Source organism: Capricornis sumatraensis, chromosome 2 (assembly GCF_032405125.1).
Source record: "Capricornis sumatraensis isolate serow.1 chromosome 2, serow.2, whole genome shotgun sequence".
Classification (NCBI taxonomy): domain Eukaryota; kingdom Metazoa; phylum Chordata; class Mammalia; order Artiodactyla; family Bovidae; genus Capricornis; species Capricornis sumatraensis.
Genome location: NC_091070.1, coordinates 133,074,839 through 133,093,565, shown reverse-complemented (window position 1 = coordinate 133,093,565; position 18,727 = coordinate 133,074,839). Strand labels below are relative to the sequence as shown.

The window sequence follows — 18,727 nt, the reverse complement described above, 5'->3', positions numbered from 1 at the left end:
CATCTCGCGAGAGCTGCTTCTAAGAGCCCAGCCGGCTTTTCCGCCTGCACCCTCCCGCAACCGGCTCTCTGCTTTTTATCGCGAGGGGTAAAAAGACCGGAAGTTGACGGAGAGGGCACGAAGTTCTTTTCTCGCGAGACTTGTGAGCGTCCATCTTGCTTCTGTCCCTGACAGTTTCTTCTGTCGGGGTCACTGGAGCGGGAAGATTGCTGTGCGAACGCTACCTGACAATGCTGTCCCGGGTGGTACTTTCTGCCGCCGCCGCAGCAGGTGAGAGGTACACATCCTGGTCCTGGATAGCAGAGTGATTGTAAAACAAGGCGTCTGTGGTTGCTTGGAGCGGGTGGGAGGAAAGGGCGTGAAGAAAAGCGCAGTGAGAGTTGGGTCTGAGTGGAGAGTGAGTAGCGCCGCTCAGAAGGTGAGTGTGGGGTCCTGGGGGTAGGAATGGAGGACACATGGCCTTAGTGATTGAGCTCTGTGGGGCCGAGGAAGGGGCAAACCAGATTTCGTGACCTTGCTAACCTACGCTTCGTATTTTTGTAGCCCCGTCTCTGAAGAACGCAGCCTTCCTCGGTCCAGGGTAAGTGTAAGGGATGTAATATTTCCTTTGGTCCTTGCTTTATCACCTCATTTCACTTCTGGGTTAATCTGCTTTTAGCTTTAAGCCAATAATTACCTTTATTTTGGTTATATTGGAACGCTTAACGTCTAATTCACGTGTGATTCTGTAACTGCCTGGAACACTATTGTATCATCTAATAGTAGAGGTTAAGAGAAAAAGTAATGTGTGCTAACTAAACTGTTTAGAAACTGGTTTTGGTGTCTCCTAAGCCCCGCCCCTCTCCCTTGTGACCTTCAGCTAGACAGAGCTGCCGCAACCTGTATCGGGGTTGCTGCTGCTGCTGCTAAGTCGCTTCAGTCGTGTCCGACTCTATGCGACCCCGTGGACTGCAGCCTACCAGGCTCCTCCGTCCATGGGATTTTCCAGGCAAGAGTACTGGAGTGGGGTGCCATTAGATTGCATACCCAAGGGCAAGTTTTGTTAAATTAAAAAATGAAACGTGTAGTTTTTAATCTGTCTCCCAGATTCCAAATTTTACTGTCAGATCAGAGAAATTATTCACTGTTTCAGCAAATATTTATCTTGCACCTCCATAACCAAAACTAAAGAAATTATATGGTTAAGTACCTACCTTCACACAGCAGAGGAGGTAGCTATAGAGCAGTTTACAATGAGGACTCCGAAGCTGAGAGTAAACTTGGCTCCTCTGCTTAACAAGCTGTGGGACCTTAATTTCTCCATACGCAAAATAGAGATAATAGTTTGTTATGGATTATGAGAATTAAGGGACGTTCCTGGGAACTCTAAAAACAGTGCTTGGTACATCACATGTGCTTATTATTTGCTTAATGTTAGAACCTGTTATTAATATTATGTCATAAAACATGTCAGTTTTCATTGTAATTTCTTTTTACTTCCGGACTTCATCCTAAATCTTGCAAAATTTGATAACAGTCCTGTGTCTTGAAAAGGTGGTTTTGGTTTATCTGTAGTTAAATGAAGTAAGACTAATTGGTTGCTTCCAACATTTCAAAGAAGAAAGATTCCATACAGACAAACAGCTCTTTGTAGCATAGGTAATAAATACACATACAAGATGTGAGGAACATCCTTGATTTCTCGTTCGCATTTCATATCTAATGCATTCATAAGGCACTTCTTTCTTCTTATATCCAGACTCTGACCATTCTTTCACTAGCACTATTACTGGAGTATGAACCACCATCACGTTTCACCTAGGCTATTTCAGTTGTCTCCTGTCTAGTCTCCTTGAATCTATATTATTCTCCCATTACAGGCCATTCTCACAGGAGTCACAGGGATTATGTCCTTTCCCCACCCTTTCCTTGCAAAACCCTCCAGAGCTGCCTGTTCCACTTGAAATAAAATCCAAACTTACAATAACCCAGAAGGTTCAACATGAGTTGACCCCATCCTACCTCTTGATTTATCTTCTTACCTTCTGTTTTTAGCTCATTCTCAGCCATACTGACGTTCTTACCATTCTTCCAAAAACTGCCAAGCTTATTGTTTCCTCGAGATTTTTATACTTGCTGTTCTCTGTTTTCCTGGTCATTAGCTCAGATGTCACCTAATCGCCCCCAAAAAAGCCTCTCTCCCCCGCTCGACACATTGCTCCTTAGCCCTTTCCCTCCCTAATTTACATGGAATTTACAGCTGTCTGAAATTGTGTGTGCGCATATACATTCTCAACACTCCAAATCCCCACTAGAATGTCTAAGGCTGAGACTTTGCTTATTGTTATATTGTTGGTGCCTAACATAAGTAGAGAGTCTGTAAATGTTTTGTTGAATGAATAAATGTTGGCCCACAATTAGAGAAGCCTTTGTAAAGGATATACTTGAGATATTCTAAAGGCTGGTTGGTCTTGGCAGTCCTTAAGTGAAAGGCATACCAAGTAGAAGCAGCATGAGGCCGTCTTTTTTATTTTGAAAACTGTGCACATTAAGTCTCTTCAGTTGTGTCTGACTCTGCAACCCCGTGGACTATAGCACACCAGGCTCTGTCCGTGGGATTCTCCAGGCAACAATACTGAAGTCGGTTGCTCTTCCCTCCTTCAGGGGACCTTCCTGACCCAGGGATCACACCTAGGTCTCCTGTACTGCAGGCAGATTTGTTACCATCTGAGCCACCAGGGAAAGCTGTCAGTTCAGTTCAGTTGTTCAGTTGTGTCCAACTCTTTGCCATGGACTGCAGCACGCCAGGCCTCCCTGTCCATCACCAACTCCCAGAGTTTACTCAAACTCATGTCTCGAGTCGATGGTGCCATCCAACCATTTTATTCTCTGTCATTCCCTTCTCTTCCTGCCCTCAATCTTTCCCAGCATCAGGGTCTTTAAATGAGTCAGTTCTTCACATCAGGTGGCCAAAATATTAGAGTTTCAGCTTCAACATCAGTCCTTCCAATGAATATTCAGGACTGATTTCCTTTCGGATAGACTGGTTGGATCTCCTTGCAGTCCAAGGGACTCAAGAGTCTTCTCCAACACCACAGTTCAAAAGCATAAATTCTTTGGCGCTCAGCTTTGTTTATAGCCCAACTCTCACATCCATACATGACCACTGGAAAAACTATAGCTTTGACTAGATGGACCTTTGTTGGCAAATTAATGTCTCTGCTTTTAATATGCTGTCTAGGTTGGTCATAACTTTCCTTCTAAGGAATAAGCGTCTTTTAATTTCATGCCCGCAATCACCATCTGCAGTGATTTTGGAGTCCAGAAAAATAAAGTCAGCCACTGTTGCCCCTGTTTCCCCATCTATTTGCCATGAAGTGATGGGACCAGATGCCATGATCTTCGTTTTCTGAATGTTGAGCTTTAAGTCAACTTTTTCACTTTCATCAAGACATTCGTTAGTCCTTCTTCACTTTCTGCCATCAGGGTGGTGTCATCTGCATATCTAAGGTTATTGCTATTTCTCCCAGCAATCTTGATTCCAGCTTGTGCTTCCTCCAGCCCAGCGTTTCTCATGATGTACTCTGCATATAAGTCAAATATACAGCCTTGACGTACTCCTTTTCCTATTTGGAACCAGTTTGTTGTTCCATGTCCAGTTCTAACTGTTGCTTCCCGACCTGCATACAGATTTCTGAGGAGGCAGGTCAGGTGATCTGGTATTCCCATCTCCTTCAAAATTTTCCACAGTTTTTGGTGATACACTCAGTCAAAGGCTTTACCATAGTCAATAAAGCAGAAATAGATGTTTTTTCTGGAACTCTCTTGCTTTTTCGATGTTCCAGTGGATGTTGGCAATTTGATCTTTGTTACTCTGCCTTTTCTAAAACCAGGTTGAACATCTGGGAAAGCTGTAAGTACTTGCATATGGCTGGAGAGTAGGAGAATGAAGGAAGAGGAGGCTATAAAACTTGACAGGTGCTGAATCACGTATACTGTATTAAGTACTTTGTTTACTATGGCCAGAAGGAGAGCCTGTTGGAGAGTTTTAAAGTCACATTTGTATTTTAAAAACTTTAAAAGCAGCGGGGGGGGGGGTGGGTTGAAGGGGTATTTGAGGAGAAGCCAAGAGACCAGGTTTTGATTGTTAACTTTCTTAGACAAGAGTAGCTGAGGGCTTGAGTAGCTAAGGCAGCCAGTTAGGGAGAGGCTTTGTGTCCAGCTAATGTGAAGTCAAGTGGGCCTTAGGAAGCATCACTACAAACAAAGCTAGTGGAGGTGATGGAATTCCAGTTGAGCTATTTCAAATCCTGAAAGATGACGCTGTGAAAGTGCTGCACTCAATATGCCAGCAAATTTGGAAAACTCAGCAGTGGCCACAGGACTGGAAAAGGTCAGTTTTCATTCCAGTCCCAAAGAAAGGCAATGCCTAAGAATGCTGAAAACTACCGCACAATTGCACTCATCTCACATGCTAGTAAAGTAATACTCAAAATTCTCCAAGACAGGCTTCAGCAATACGTGAACCGTGAACTCCAGATGTCAAGCTGGTTTTAGAAAAGGCAGAGGAACCAGAGATCAAATTGCCAACATCTGGTGGCAGATGTTGCATATTAAAACCAGATTGCTGCTTGTAATGGGCAATCAGGTTTGTGAAGGAACTGAGATGTTTATTTAACCCAGATACATGGGTGTTATCTTACATAATAAATGAATAAAATTAGAACTAATCAATAGAAGTTTTAAGGATGTACGTAGCAGTTCAGAGGATGAACATAGAGATATCCAACACTGCAAAAGTATGTTTCACTTCCTTAGTGGTTGTTTAGCACCCCGTCACAGAGTATATTCAGAATGGTCAAAGTTCTTGCCATCAGGGAGCTCACAACATGGTAGCTATGTAATAACTAACCATACATAAAACTTTAACATATGCTGAGCACCATTCAATATACTTCACATTTTTAACTCAGTTAATCCTCACAACCACCTTCTAAGGTCACATTCTTTATTTTACTTTACTTAGAGAAATCACAGATGACAAAAGCATAAATTAGAATTTGAACCCAGATAGTCTGGCTGCAGAGTCTGTGTTCTTACATATTTTAGTGCTGGTAATAGATGTGTAAGGTGCTAGACAGATGATCTATGAGATTTAACAGAGGAATTCTAGTATTGGGTAGAAGATTACATAAAGCTTTAAGTAAGTTGTTTCTCCTTGTCACAGCTAATTATTGGACCCCGGCCTTCCTGTTCTTGGTTTGTTCTCTCTCCATTAGGACAGTGGGAAACTACCTTAATCCTCATCGCTATCCATTCTTTCTACAGTTGTTCATATGTTGTGTTCTCTTTAAAGAATAGGCTTTAAATTTGTATAATTCTTACCCATAGGGTATTGCAGGCAACGAGGATCTTTCACACAGGGAGGCCAAGTCTTGCCCCTGTACCACCTCTTCCTGAACATGGAGGGAAAGTTCGTTTTGGGCTGATCCCTGAGGAATTCTTCCAGTTCCTTTATCCTAAAACGGGTGTAACAGGTGAGCATTTGCCCAGTGTTTGATAATATGTTTGGATGCTCTTGTTTATGTTAATCTAGAATTTTAGTGGCTTCTTACACCAGAAAAATCAAGTCAGCTGTTTTCAAAAGTAAAGTGCGGAAGTGATTCAGTGTAACAATTGATTTGATTGCTTTAACTTGTCTTTGGACAATTTTGTCCAAATTACTTTGGAGTAATTTTGTTGGGGATTTTAACTTGATTTTATAGCATTGTCTCTATTTGTTGATACACCAAATTTATTGAATGCCTGCCCTATCCTAGGCACTGTTCTAGGCATACAGTAGTGAACTAAAGTGCCTGCCATCATGGAACATACTTTGTTTTGTAGGATAGACAATAAAGAAATGAGAGTAATTAAGGAATTTTTTGGCAATCCAGTGGTTAGAACTCGTGCTTTCACAGCAGGGGCCCAGGTTCGATCCCTGGTTAGAGAACAAAGATCCCTCAAGCCATGTGGAATGCCCGCCCCCTGCCCCCCCCCCCCAAAAAAAAGAGTAACCATAAAATACACTTTCAGGTACTGATGGAAAGAACTATGGATAAAAATAAAGCCAGGTAAGGCAATAGAGACCATGTATTGTATGTGTAATTGTGTGTGTGATTATGAAAAAAGAACTGGGCCGGACTTACCAGTTTTTTTCCTTTTAAAAAGGCCTAACCTGTCGTGAAATCTTTTTGTAATGCAATATGCTTTCACTTTATTTAATGTGTATAACAGTTCTATGAAGACATTTTTATTACCCAGAAGAACTAGAAGACAACTTGCTGAGGTTTATTCTCTTTAGTGACTGAGTAGTACTTAAACATGGGTCCTCCAGTTAAGTTTAGTGTACTTTTTATTACACACGCTGCTTCTCTTGCTGTATCCAAATATAGCTATGACCATGAAACACTGGATATCAAAGATTTTTTTTTAATCTCTCCAGGAAATGACCTAAAATAGCTTTTCCATAATAAAAATTGTGAGAAACATCAGATCCCCATAGGTGATAAAAATATTGCATGTGATAGGCCTTTTTTTAAATAAATTCACATTTAAAATGTATACACTAAAGGCAGATTTTTTTTTAAGTGAATTGTTTAAACTTTGTATGGGAAACTGGGTAAAACACATTTGAGATTGTAACCCTTTTATTCTCATAGTATGTCCTAACATCCTTTGGTACTTGTATTGCATAGAAACACTGCAAACTGCTTCCCCTAAAGACCTGTCTTAAGTCCTACATAGCATCTTGTGAGTCACAGAGGAAAATCCTAAAGAAAGGTGCATGATGGATTGTATCCTTTCAGAATTCATGACCTGGTTAAAGAAAAAGATGGCCATATTAGAAGCATTATAATAAGGTGCTACAAGAAGTGAAAGTCCTGTTACTTAGTTCTTTTACTCACATGCTGCTTTATAGTTGTGTCTGTTTTGTTTTCTTTGCTTATTTCCAGTGTCAGATTCACATTGAGTAAATAGGCAAGAGTGGATAAATTTTATTCTGACCAGTGTCCCCCCCACTTAGTTAATAGTCTATTTTGGTACACAAATTATTCTCAAAGTAACTTGACATTTTTATAAACTACTTCCTGTTTGTTAAGCAGTTGTACTAGACCCTATATGCATTGTTTTTTAGTTACATCAATTCTGTCAAGAAGATACTATTCCCATTTTACAGTTCAGGAAACTGAGCTCAGAGATCATCTGCATTGTCCAGCATTAAGTCCAGATTATCATCCTTTCAGTTGTACCTTACTGGTTCTCATCTAGGCTTTGATCTTTGAATATGATTGTTTAAAATCATTATTAACTTTGCTTAACTGGGTACATGTATTAATGTGGCCGATTCCCTTCTCTGTTCACTTGAAACTATTACGCTGTTGTTAACTGACTATCAGTTCAGTTCAGTCGCTCAGTCGTGTCCAACTCTTTGCGACCCCATGAATCACAGCACGCCAGGCCTCCCTGTCCATCACCAACTCCCGGAGTTCACTCAGACTCACGTCCGTCGAGTCCGTGATGCCATCCAGCCATCTCATCCTCTGTCGTTCCCTTCTCCTCCTGCCCCCAATTCCTCCCAGCATCAGAATCTTTTCCAGTGAGTCAAACTTCTTATGAGGTGGCCAAAGTATTGGAGCTTCAGCTTTAGCATCAGGCCTTCCAAAGAACACCCAGGACTGACCTCCTTTAGAATGGACTGGTTGGATCTCCTTGCAGTCCAAGGGACTCTCAAGAGTCTTCTCCAGCACCACAGTTCAAAAGCGTCAATTCTTCGGCGCTCAGCTTTCTTCACAGTCCAACTCTCACATCCATACATGACTACTGGAAAAACCATAGCCTTGACTAGATGGACCTTTGTTGGCAAAGTAATGTCTCTGCTTTTGAATATGCTATCTAGGTTGGTCATAACTTTCCTTCCAAGGAGTAAGCGTCTTTTAATTTCATGGCTGCAATGGCTGCAATCACCATCTGCAGTGATTTTGGAGCCCCCAAAAATAAAGTCTGACACTGTTTCTACTGTTTCCCCATCTATTTCCCATGAAGTGATGGGACCAGATGCTGTGATCTTAGTTGTCTGAATGTTGAGCTTTAAGCCAACTTTTTCGCTCTCTTCTTTGACTTTCATCAAGAGGCTTTTTAGTTCCTCTTCACTTTCTGCCATAAGGGTGGTGTCATCTGCATGTCTGAGTTGATTGATATTCCAGCTTGTGCCTCTTCCTATACCCCAATACAAAATAAAAAGTTTTAAAAAAGAATAAAATAGGAAAAAAAACCTTTACCTTCAACTAATTAAATGCAGAAATATCTCTCAGTCTTACCCTTTTAGACATAGCATATCTATCATAAAATAACTCTTTTTTCCTTTTAGGACCCTATGTGCTTGGAACTGGGCTTATCTTATATTTACTCTCCAAAGAAATATACGTGATAACTCCAGAGACCTTCTCTGCCATATCAACAATAGGGTTCCTTGTCTATGTAGTTAAAAAATATGGTGCCTCTGTTGGGGAATTTGCTGATAAACTCAATGAGGTAAGAATCATAAATCTTACTTCCCATTTTAGACAGTACTAGAAACATCAAAGCCATCAAGTGATAGGAACAAAGGATAAAAAAATGAATCTGATTATAATGATTTCAATTATAAATGTTAGTTAATTACTAATTTGAGATAAATTTTTAAAAACTACCAGACTTTCTCTAGCTTTTCCGTGGTTTTGTTCATTTAGCAAGATACTGCATAGCTACTGTGAGCAACTTTTGTTAAGGATTGGTGCAGTTCTCTGTATGTAAGGGTATTTTCACAAGTGAAGAAGTATAAAATGAATCTTTTTATTACCCTTGATACTTTCGCTAATCTTTGTTGTAAATGTCATAATTGCAGCAAAAAATTGCCCAACTGGAAGAGGTGAAACAGGCGTCCATCAAACAAATCCAGGATGCTATTGATATGGAGAAGTCACAGCAGGCACTGGTTCAAAAGCGCCATTACCTTTTTGATGTTCAAAGGGTAGGTTTCAGAACTTTCTCAGACGAGTGAAATTACTCATTTGTGTATATTTAAAACAAAAATTTACAATCATATGAAGGTTGTATAGTTTGAGCATATTTTACTTGGAAAAAAGACTATTTGGGTGGGGATTGGCTGTTACAGCTATTTAGACATCTAAGACCCCTCACGTGGATAAATAATTAGAATTATTACTCTAAAACTAGAGAGAATAAAAAGTATAAAAGAACACATTTTTAAATCCACACAGAAAGCCGATTTAAAAATGACATTCACTGTAAAATACAGTAGGTGAAATACATGCTATGCATTTCAAGCATGCATGTTATAAGAAAGTGTTATGACATAACAGGATCCCTAAAGATACTTAGCACATTATTTTTGAAATCCCCAGAAATCTCTTCATACATAGGTTACAGCCAGAGAATTGTTCCTGCATCGTAACTAATATGTCACACAAAGCCTGGCTTTTGAAGATGTAGCTTTTTGTAAGAATCAAATGATAGTGGTTAAAATTTTTATTTATTTATGAAATACTTCTGTTCAGTCGCTCAGTCGTGTCCAGCTGTTTGCGACCCCATGAATCGCAGCACGCCAGGCCTCCCTGTCCATCACCAACTCCTGGAGTTCACTCAGACTCAGGTCCATCGAGTCAGTGATGCCATCCAGCCATCTCATCCTCTGTCGTCCCCTTCTCCTCCTGCCCCCAATCCCTTCCAGCATCAGAGTCTTTTCCAATGAGTCTAAGTATGAAATACGTAATAGATATATTTTAAGTGTGGACACTGGTCAAGGCAGGGTGCTAGGATAACAGCAGAGAACAAAACCAAGTCTGCTTTCTTGGTGCCTACTTTCTAGCCAAGGGTTGAGAAAAGGAAAGGAAAAAAAAATTAAGCAGATATGAATGTCAATTTGTGTGAAGTACCTGTAGAATGATGAATTTATGTTAAAGGAAAAGAAATTTTAGAAGGAGGGAGTTAAATGTTTCGTTCGGCAGTTTAGAAAAGCTTCTGATGTGATATTCGAACCTGATGTCTGAGGAAATAGTATTGCAGACAGAGGGAAGCACAATCACAAGGGCCCTAACCCTGGAAGCTTGCTCGGCATAGATAAGGGAAAGTGAAAAGGCCAGCGCAGCTGCAGCAGAATGGGTGAGGAGGAAGGTAAGAGGAAGCAAGGCAGAGAGGGGCCACGGGCTGGATCATATGAAGTCTCATAGGCTTCTGTGAGAACTTTGACTTGTACTCAGAATGAGAGAAAGTCATTGAATCTTTTAGGCAGAGGAGTGATATGAACTCACTGGTGTTTTGAAGAGTCACTCTGATGGCCTTGTTGTAAATAGCCTTCAGTCTTGCATGTGTTGGTTTGAAATGCCTGTGAGTTAGCCAAATAAGAGTTATTAGATACAAGAGTCTGGAATCACTGGGGAGAGTTTAGAAATCATGAGCTTGCAAGTAGCACTTAACAGCTGTAAGACTGGAACAAGAAGGAAAATAACTGGTGGAAACAAGGATTAATTTGTAGTTGCCCTACTTAATAGTCAAGTAATAATGGGCCTAAAAATTTGGCATCAGATTTAGCAGTATGAAGGTTGGAGACCTTGGTGAGGGCTGTTTTAGTGAAGTAGTTGGAGTAAATTAAAGGAAAAAAATAGAAGAGGAGGATTGGAGTCTGGGTATAAATCACTGTCAGAATTGTGAAGGAGTTAGAAATTGTTGGGCAAAGAAATTAGTAGCTCAGAGGAGAGGATTTAGTAATCAAAAGAGATTTTTTAGAAGATAGAAAGTATAATTACATGTTAGGATCTGATAGAAATTAGTAGAGAGAAAATTTGATGCAAGAAAGGGGTATGCATAGGGAGGAATTTGCTAGAGCAGTGTCCTTCGGTAGGGCTAGGGGGCTTGGCGTACGCAGGTGGAAGGGTTGGCTTCAAGAGCATCAACAGTTCCATAGTTAAAGGAAGGCAAAGTTTGTGAGTATGGTTCAGGTAGATTAGCTGATAGAGTGGTACAAGTTTGTGAAGTTGTTTCCTTTTTCTCAGTGAAATAGTAAGTTAGGTCATTTGCTGAACAGGAAGGCAGTCAAGGTAGTATTTGAGATTTGAGGAGAAAGAAGATAGGGCCTACTTGAGCTTAGTATCTCAAACCGTTATACTTAACAGGGAGATGTATAAGGATTCTCATTACAAACTAGAAAATGACAATCTCCCTGTCACTTTGTTGATTATTATTCTGGAGGCAGTAGCTGATATTAGAGAAGAAAAAGAAATAAGAGGTATAAAAACTAGAAATGAAACCTTAAGAAAAAGACAATTTGAAAAACAATACAATATGTTTGGAAAGACAAGATGTTTCCAATAAGACAACAAAATCCAGAAACTTGGGTAGTGATGGGTGTTAACTAAACTCATTCTGGTGATCATTTCACAATATATACAAATACCAAATCATTGTGTTTGTATACCTGAAATTAATACAATATTGTATGTCAGTTATACCTCAATTTTCAAAAATCCAGAAAACTATAGGAGGAAAAATTGTTAAGTTAATCTCATTGTAAAAAATTTAAATTTTGCATGTAGAAATTACCATAAACCAAAGTTAGAGATAAAAGGACACTTGCATTCCACGTGATACAAAAGGGTAGTTACCTTAGGATAGACCAACATTCCAGGAGAAAACTAGGCATAGGACATGAACAATTTATAACAGTATAAGTAAATATAAATGACTTCTAAGTATATAAATTTTCTCCTTATATAATGACAATTAAAATTGATCATTTTTTTCTGCTTATCAGAATAGCAGAAAGTAAAGGTTTTATAAACACTGTTGATCAGGCTCTTTGTGTTGCTGATGAAAGAATGGAGCAGTACAACTTTTCTGTAGAATTTGACAGTGTTAATCACAATTTAAAATGGATCTTTAAGAGCATGGCTTTTGTAGCCTGACCCCTCATATTCAGGCCTTGGCTTCATAATTCAGTGAGCCTGTAACCTTAGACAGATTCCTTGGTTTCTGCCTCAGTTTTCCTCACTGTGGAATGAATGTAGTAACTATCCTGTGGTGTGATTTTAAGATTTAATTGAATTGACACAGTGTTTAGAAGATAGTAGATACTCAACAGATGTTAGCTATTATTTGACCTAGCAGATATTCAGACATAACTGCAAAGATGTAAACTGCATAATATAGCTGAAAGAATTAGAAGCAACCTGATCTGTTAATAGAGCTTGGTTAAATAAATTATGTGTTGTGAGACACAAAAATAGTAGAATCCAATATAAGTTTTAAAACTGAGATGAGTCTATATGTCATAATCAGTAAAAGTGACATTTATGTGTGTACATATACATATGTTTGTTTATTAAGTATTTCTGGGAGAAAATACAAGAAATATAGGAAGATGATAGCCTATGAGGGGGCTGGAGAGGGCTTAATTTTTTACTGTATATATTTTTAAATATATTTTTACTATATGCTGTTAGTTTTTTTTTAACCAGATGCATGTATTACCTGTTCATATTAAACAAATGAACTTTGCGTAAAATACAGTTAAGTGGTAGCTGTTCTAAGAGGCAGAATCCTCAGAATGGAAGTAATCCTTTGTGCAAACAATTTTCATCACTTCTTAATTTTCCTTCAGAATAACATTGCTATGGCCTTGGAGGTTACTTACCGGGAACGGCTGCATAGAGTATACAGGGAGGTAAAGAATCGCCTGGACTATCACATCTCCGTGCAGAATATGATGCGTCAGAAGGAACAAGAGCACATGATAAACTGGGTGGAGAAGCATGTGGTGCAGAGCATCTCTGCACAGCAGGTACATGATGTTTCAAAGCTTCTGGAGTTGTATTGATAGCTCTGATAGTATAGGGATAGCTGGCAGGGAGTCTTTAGCCTAGCAATAATGGGATAGCCCCGGTTCATTTTCCTGGTTAGTGGTAACCGAGAAAGTGCTGCACAACTGCCATGGTAGGTTTCCTCCTTCCTCAGAGTCTGGTTACCAAAAGAACTCTCATTCATAGTGGAAAGGTCATTGAGAACACTCGTTATAGCCCACTTATGTTCAGGTTCCATCACCTGGGAAACATTAACCAACACCAGTTCAGTTCAGTCGCTCAGTCGTGTCCGACTCTTTGCGACCCCATGAATCATAGCACGCCAGGCCTCGCTGAACTCCCGGAGTTCACTCAGAGTCATGTCCATCGAGTCGGTGATGCCATCCAGCCATCTCATCCTCTGTTGTCTCCATCTCCTCCTTCCCCCAATCCCTCCCAGCATCAGGCTCTTTTCCAATGAGTCAGCTCTTCACATGAGGTGGCCAGAGTATTGGAGTTTCAGCTTCAGCATCAGTCCTTCCAATGAACACCCAGGACTGATCGCCTTCAGAATGGACTGGTTGGATCTCCTTGCAGTCCAAGGGACTCCCAAGAGTCTTCTCCAACACCACAGTTCAACAGCATCAATTCTTCAGCGCTCAGCTTTCTTCACAGTCCAACTCTCACATCCATACATGACTACTGGAAAAACTATAGCCTTGACTAGACAGACCTTTGTTGGCAAGGTAATATCTCGGCTTTTGAATATGCTGTCTAGGTTGGTCATAATTTTCCTTCCAAGGAGTAAAGCATCTTTTAATTTCATGGCTGCAGTCACCATCTGCAGTGGTTTTGGAGCCCCAGAAAATAAAATCTGACACTGTTTCCACTGTTTCCCCATGTATTTCCCATGGAGTGATGGGACTGGATGCCATGATCTTCATTTTCTGAATGTTGAGCTTTAAGCCAACTTTTTCACTCTCCTGTTTGACTTTCATCAAGACTTTTTTCAGTTCCTCTTCACTTTCTGCCATAAGGGTGGTGTCATCTGCATATCTGACCAACATTCTTCTCTGTAAAACAAAAACTGAACAAGTCTATTTCTGAGCCTCTTCCATTTTCTAATTCTGTGATGTCTATTCCATTTCCTCTCCTCAGGTGCTAAATTCAGTGATCTTGAACAGAAATGTTTTCTATGTATTTATTTATTTTTATTTACTTCTTTATCACTTGATTTCTTCGTTCCCAAATAAAGAGTATACTTAGGCATTTCTGGTCACTTTCAGCATAACCATGCAGGACTGGAGAAAAATAGGGTCTATTGATATTTAATGAATTGGTTTTTAACATTTTACTCTTTTATATGAAAGTGATATACTTATTTAAGAAATTTGGAAAGTACAAAAGAGACAAAAACTATTCTTTCTTAACAATGTTTATTACTAATGTTTGTTAGGTTGGCCCTTTCCAAGCAAGTATTAGCTGTAAAATATAACCAGTGGCACATGATTACAGGATTATCTAGCTTCAACCTCTAGACAGGTTTCATTCATAAAAGCAATGAGCCAGGGGACTTTAACTATTCTCTGGTTTTGCTTTATTAAATAATTGATTATCCCCTTTGTAAAGCTGGAATCAAGATTGCTGGGAGAAATATCAATAACTTCAGATATGCAGATGACACCACCCTTATGGCAGAAAACGAAGAGGAAGTAGAGTCTCTTGATGAAAGTGAAAGAAGAGAGTGAAAAAGTTGGCTTAAAACTCTCAACATTGATAAAATGAAGATCGTGGCATCCAGTCCCATCACTTCATGGCAAATAGGGAAGCAGTGGAAACAGTGACAGACTTTATTTTGGGGGGCTCCAAAATCACCTCAGATGGTGACTGTAGCCATGAAATTAAAAGACTCTTACTCCTTGGAAGAAAAGCTATGACCAACTTAGACAGCATATTAAAAGACAGAGACATTATTTTGTCAACAAAGGTCCATCTAGTCAAGGCTATGGTTTTTCCAGTAGTCATGTATGGATGTGAGAGTTGGACTGTAAAGAAAGGTGAGCGCCAAAAATTAATGCTTTTGAATTGTGATGTTGGAGAATCTAACTTTCGAGAGTCCCTTGGACTGCAAAGACCAAACCAGTCAATCCTAAAGGAAATCAGTCCTGATTATTCCCTTATAAGGACTGAAGCTGAAGTTCCAGTATTTTGGCCACCTGATGCAAAGAGCTGACTCATTAGAAAGGACCCTGATACTGGGAAAGATTGAAGGCAGAAGGTGAAGGGGAGGACAGAGGATGATTTCTAAGCCAGTAATCCATCTTGAGATTCTATAGTAACCTTAGTGTTTTATAGGAGGTATCTTTTAGAATGGCAGTGTTATTAGACAAGATCTAACCAGCTCTCTCTTTCCTTATCACAGGAGAAGGAAACAATCGCCAAGTGCATCGCAGATCTAAAGCTGCTCGCAAAGAAGGCGCAAGCTCAGCCAGTTATGTAGACACATCCGTCCCTATTGAGACAGCTAGAAACAGTTGACCGACTAAATGGAAACCAGTCGGTGTGATAAAATCTTTCTGTATTGGTATCTACTGAGGTTACAGTTTACCTTTCCTATAAATGAAAAGTTTTGAGTCTGATACAGTGAGAGAATTGAAACAATCTATTGGCCAGTAAGATCTTTCTCTAATTCATCTTGCTGTACATTTTGAGTTGTCCTGTGATCACTTTTAAATAAGCAGTTTCTTTGAATAAAATTTGGTACCTGGCTAAAAATTACCAAAGTTGTAGTTTAAATTTGTAATTAATTCAGCCATCTTAACAATAAAGTGACAGTTGAAACAAAGGTTTTCAGGATGCATAATTTTCTGAAATATCATTTCAACATTCATTGGTAAAAATTAAAGATGTCACTGAACTGAATCTTATTTATATAATTATTAATGGTAAGCTATTTCTTGCTGCTAGGTTATGGGGAATCTAAAGCTTTTAAGTATTCTTAAAATGGCTAAAGGAAATCATGTATCATTGACTTTATTTTTGCTTTAGTAGTAATTCTGCAGAAAATACTATGGACTCCATGTGTCATATAATTACTCTCAAGAATCCAACAGATAGAAAATTCTGCCTTTCCATAGGTTTGTCTGCAGTTAATTCTCATACTTTTATAAGGATTTACTTGTGAACAAATGGATAATACAGTCATTTAGGTCAGTATTGATGGCTAATATATTCATCTTCTATAGAAATCAGATTGACAACATTATTAAGATGTTGCTTAAAGGAGAGTTTACTAGGGTCAGTAGGTGTTCCAAATTATTCATTAAACGAAAAATTGCTAAGCACTATCCTACAGTGGTCACACAGAGATAAAAAGTTCCTACCACAAGGTATTAATCTACTGGAAAGGGGGAATATATGATACAATACAGATTTTAGTACAAGGTGTTTTGAGAGTCCCATTTTAGGTAGTCTAAATAGCCTCATCGTTTCACTTGTGTATAACTATCAGAAGCACAGCTACTAGGATATATGTTTATATGTAAGAAATTTGATTTTATGCTCTTGTGGGAGCTGGTTAAGCAGTCTCTGTAAGCTCTTAATCTTTGTTTCTAACGAAGGAGCTTGACATGCATGGAGCGGGCATTTAAGAAGAAGATAGATGTGAAGCGGGAGAGGGTAGGAACAAGTGGAAACTACAAGCACAGACTGAAACCCTTGTCCGTTTTTATTACCTCTGATCTTCATGGTATGATGGTCCTGCAAAACCCGAGGCCCTTCCTAATATTCCTGGTTCAAAGGTTAGAGAAGCTTAAGGATGACCCAAGGAGAGAAGTTGGGAAATCACAGCCCTGCTAATACTGCTGAATCAACAGATCAGCAGCAACATGGATAAGCCACACAGTGGTTCCTGCTCGGCACCTGCAGAGGCAGCCAGGCATGAGGCTGTCAGCCCTCAAGCTAGTCACTTCAGACAAAAGAGCTTCACCTGGGACTCATAAGGCCACTGGATCTGAGCGGAGACTGACAGTGTGCCCCATAGTTTCCAGAACCAGGCAGTGACCTCCTGTATTCACGCAGCACTGCAACATGCTGTGGGTAAGCAACACTGTTCTGCCACCTGGACATCACGATAGCAGCCAGCTATAGAGCACATGCTGTTCCTTTTGGACAAGAATGTGCTAGAGGAGTTTGTCTACCTATGTGCAAGGACGGGTGTCACAACCCAAAGTGAAGCCAGTCAGGAGTGAGATGGAAGTAATAAGCTGAGCAGGGATTTTAGAGGTGAGACTCCAAAGTACAGTACCAAATCTCTACCTTCAGAATATCAGTTTATATATACACTGTGCATAGCTCAGTCAGTAAAGAATCTGCTTGCAATGCAGGCGATCGAGGTTCGATTCCTGTGTCGGGAAGATCCCCTGGAGAAAGAAATGGCAACCCACTCCAGTATTCTTGCTTAGAGAATCCCATGGACCAAAGAGCCTGGCAGGCTACAGTCCCATGGGATCACAAGAGTCAGACACAACTTAGCAACTACACCACCACCACCATATGTACACTACCATGTGTATAATGGGAAGTTCCTGTATAACACAGAGAGCTCAGCCCAGTGCTCTGTGATAACATAGAGCATAGCATAGGTGGGGAGGGGTCGGGAGGGTAGTTCCAGAGATGGGGGTATATGTATACTTATGGCTGATTCATGTTGTACGGCAAAAACCAACACAATATTGTAAAGCATTTATCCTCCAATTAATTTTTTTTTATTTCTTTGTGATGGTTGTGGTTTAGTACATAAAAATTGAATGTGTGGTAACTGGTTGTGCAACTTCAAATGAGACATTGGAAAACCAATTATTATTTAAATATTTGATATGAAAAGGTCAAATTGATTTGAAATATGTTTGTGTTAGCAAAAGATTACATATCAATGAAAAAAGGGAAACGTTAGATTCTTTTGTTGTAAGTTTTATAATGACCGTAAGAGTAATTTATAATCAATGATAATACGAATCAAGATCTTTCCAATCAAGTGACCAGTGACCTAGTTCACCGGTTATTCTTAGTATCACTCTTGTGGAATAACCAGGTGAGTTTCCTGAATTGCTGAAATATGAAGTAGCCAATATCACTTGTGGTATAACCTATCCAGAAGTATTTCCCCTGAGCCTATCAAGACTTAAGATGTAAATTCCAGTTTCCAGGAAATGCAGGAGGTAGAGGAACAAGATGAACAAGAGTCCCTTGGACTGCAAGGAGCTCAAACCAGTCAATCCTAAAGAAAGTCAATCCTGAATGTGCACTGGAAGGGCTGATGCTAAAACTGAAGCTCCAATTTTTTTGGCCACCCGATGCAAAAATCCAACTCATTGGAAAAGACCCTGATGCTGGAAAAGATTGAAGGCAGGAGGAGAAGGGGACAATAGAGGATAAGATGGTTGGATGACATCACTGACTCAATGGACATGAGTTTGAGCAAACTCAGGGAGGTGGTGAAGGACAGGGAAGCCTAGTGTGCTGCCATCCGTCAGGTCACAAAGAGTCAGACATGACTGAGCGACTGAACCGCAACAGCCTGTAACCCACAGACACTGAATGTGTACTGTTCTAAGCCTCTATATTTGTGATATTTGTTATACTGCAATAGAAAACTGATATATTAAGGATCCCTACCACTTCCATCTGGTTTGCTTTTTTCTAATTCACTCACTTTTTGGGTTCCCTTTCAGGGGATCTGATCCAGTTTCCCACCTTGATGCAAGCTTTAGGTTTCCTGACCTCATACAAGGCCTGTAGACCCAATCTTCAGGTCACCAAAAATTGGTGGCTCTTCCTAGAATAAACAGCAGCTCCAGGTCTCAACTCTCTGA

The 18,727-nt window shown here is 39.8% G+C and overlaps 1 protein-coding gene across 1 annotated transcript; it reads left to right on the top strand.

The window, feature by feature from the left end:
- Positions 1-154: 154 nt before the first annotated feature.
- ATP5PB (ATP synthase peripheral stalk-membrane subunit b) lies at positions 155-15,672 on the top strand. The gene is made up of 7 exons (XM_068965518.1): positions 155-270; positions 544-580; positions 5,371-5,516; positions 8,390-8,553; positions 8,906-9,031; positions 12,677-12,856; positions 15,277-15,672. Exons 1-7 carry the CDS (start codon positions 231-233, stop codon positions 15,352-15,354), a joined length of 771 nt encoding a protein of 256 aa, XP_068821619.1. The 5' UTR covers positions 155-230; the 3' UTR covers positions 15,355-15,672.
- The last annotated feature ends 3,055 nt before the right edge of the window (positions 15,673-18,727 follow it).

What these genes read in the sequence shown, in the direction of transcription:
- ATP5PB (XM_068965518.1), top strand. Translation starts at nt 231, where the DNA reads ATGCTGTCCCGGGTGGTACTTTCTGCCGCCGCCGCAGCAG. An exon ending in TTCTGCCGCCGCCGCAGCAG is followed by an intron (nt 271 to 543) that starts GTGAGAGGTACA and finishes GTATTTTTGTAG; the next exon opens with CCCCGTCTCTGAAGAACGCA. An exon ending in ACCTTTTTGATGTTCAAAGG is followed by an intron (nt 9,032 to 12,676) that starts GTAGGTTTCAGA and finishes ATTTTCCTTCAG; the next exon opens with AATAACATTGCTATGGCCTT.